Source organism: Merops nubicus, unplaced genomic scaffold (assembly GCF_000691845.1).
Source record: "Merops nubicus isolate BGI_N331 unplaced genomic scaffold, ASM69184v1 scaffold5216, whole genome shotgun sequence".
NCBI lineage: Eukaryota > Metazoa > Chordata > Aves > Coraciiformes > Meropidae > Merops > Merops nubicus.
The window spans coordinates 166-1,361 of record NW_008616806.1 but is presented as its reverse complement, the minus strand read 5'-3'; the positions used below and the strand labels follow the sequence as shown (position 1 = coordinate 1,361).

General features: G+C 42.1%; 1 protein-coding gene across 1 annotated transcript in view; it reads right to left on the bottom strand.

The window, feature by feature from the left end:
• LOC103775475 (potassium channel subfamily K member 2-like) overlaps positions 1 to 267 on the bottom strand; it is a gene marked incomplete at both ends in the record, with an annotated part of 14,246 nt that extends 13,979 nt beyond the window's left edge. Inside the window, 1 exon segment of the mRNA XM_008942931.1 lies at positions 2 to 267. Within this exon segment, the coding sequence (XP_008941179.1) occupies positions 2 to 267 (266 nt within the window).
• Between the last annotated feature and the right edge of the window lie 929 nt (positions 268 to 1,196).

Below are 1,196 nucleotides of genomic sequence, written 5' to 3'. Positions count from 1 at the left end.
GAGATACAAACGTCTGCTTCTGAATCACAATGGTGGTTCTCTGGGAGGTCTCATGAGGCTGCTCCAGGGCTTTAAATACTGTTGCTCCGATTATTAAATACATGACGACCACCAGAAAAATTGTTGAGACTGTTTTCCATTTCATAACATTAATAGCTGAATCACTTTCCTCCCGTGAAGTGAGCACGGTAGGCTTGGTGGAAAACGATAATCTTGGTTTGGAGTTCTGAGTGGCCGATTTGGGATCCAGCAAGTCAGGTGCCGCCACTGGGAAAACAGAAAAAGAAAGTCAATTTTTAGAGTGCTACTCAGATTTCGTTACATGAACTTCTTCCCAAGAGATCACAGGAAATTCTGTTGCTTCTAACCAGAATTCTTAAACTGGTGAATTTTTCCCTTAAATCCCATGCCACCTTGCAACACATCTGCTGCTCTGATAAAGCATTACCCATTTTACACACATACACATTTTGTGACCTTTTCTATACGTGTCTGTCCCCTTATGATATTCAGTAATTTCCAAAATTCAGATTTCCCCTACAGTTTTGCATTTCATTACATTGTTATAAGCTGGTATTTTGCTTCTGAGAGTCTTTACATCCACTGCTCTCTTAAGCACCGCTAAGCAGCTTTCCAGCTGTGTTTTACCTCAGCATTAGTAGCAGGAAAATACAAACCCTTCTTTCTCTCACCTATTTTATCCTACACTCCAACAAATGTGCTCCGAGAACAGTTGCACGATCACTTCCGAGCTCCCCAGGCACAACCATAAAACTGATACATTTCTCACCATATCGGTCTTTAAAGCGTTAATTGCGTGTCAATTACACCTTCAGAAAACACCACTAAAACCTATGTGTGCTTACTGGAAAAGTCACCCATTTGTTAGGATGTCTATTTTTATTTACAGCTCCAGAAAACCACCGGGGTAAAGAGCAGCTGAATGTGTTACCAAGTATCCTGGTAACTCATGTGACTACCAGCAACTACATGGGCACTTAAAATAAAAATCACCACATCGAGTGCAGGTAAAGGGAAGACGGCCACAGCAGTCGACCACAGAAGCTATATTTAAAATGCTTTGAATCGCAAGTACATTTAAACGACCACGACACCACTTCCAGCTGTTGGTGGGTAAAGCCCAGATCTATATCTAGTGGAAAGTCTCCCTCCGGACAGCAGAGGTGCAACATGTC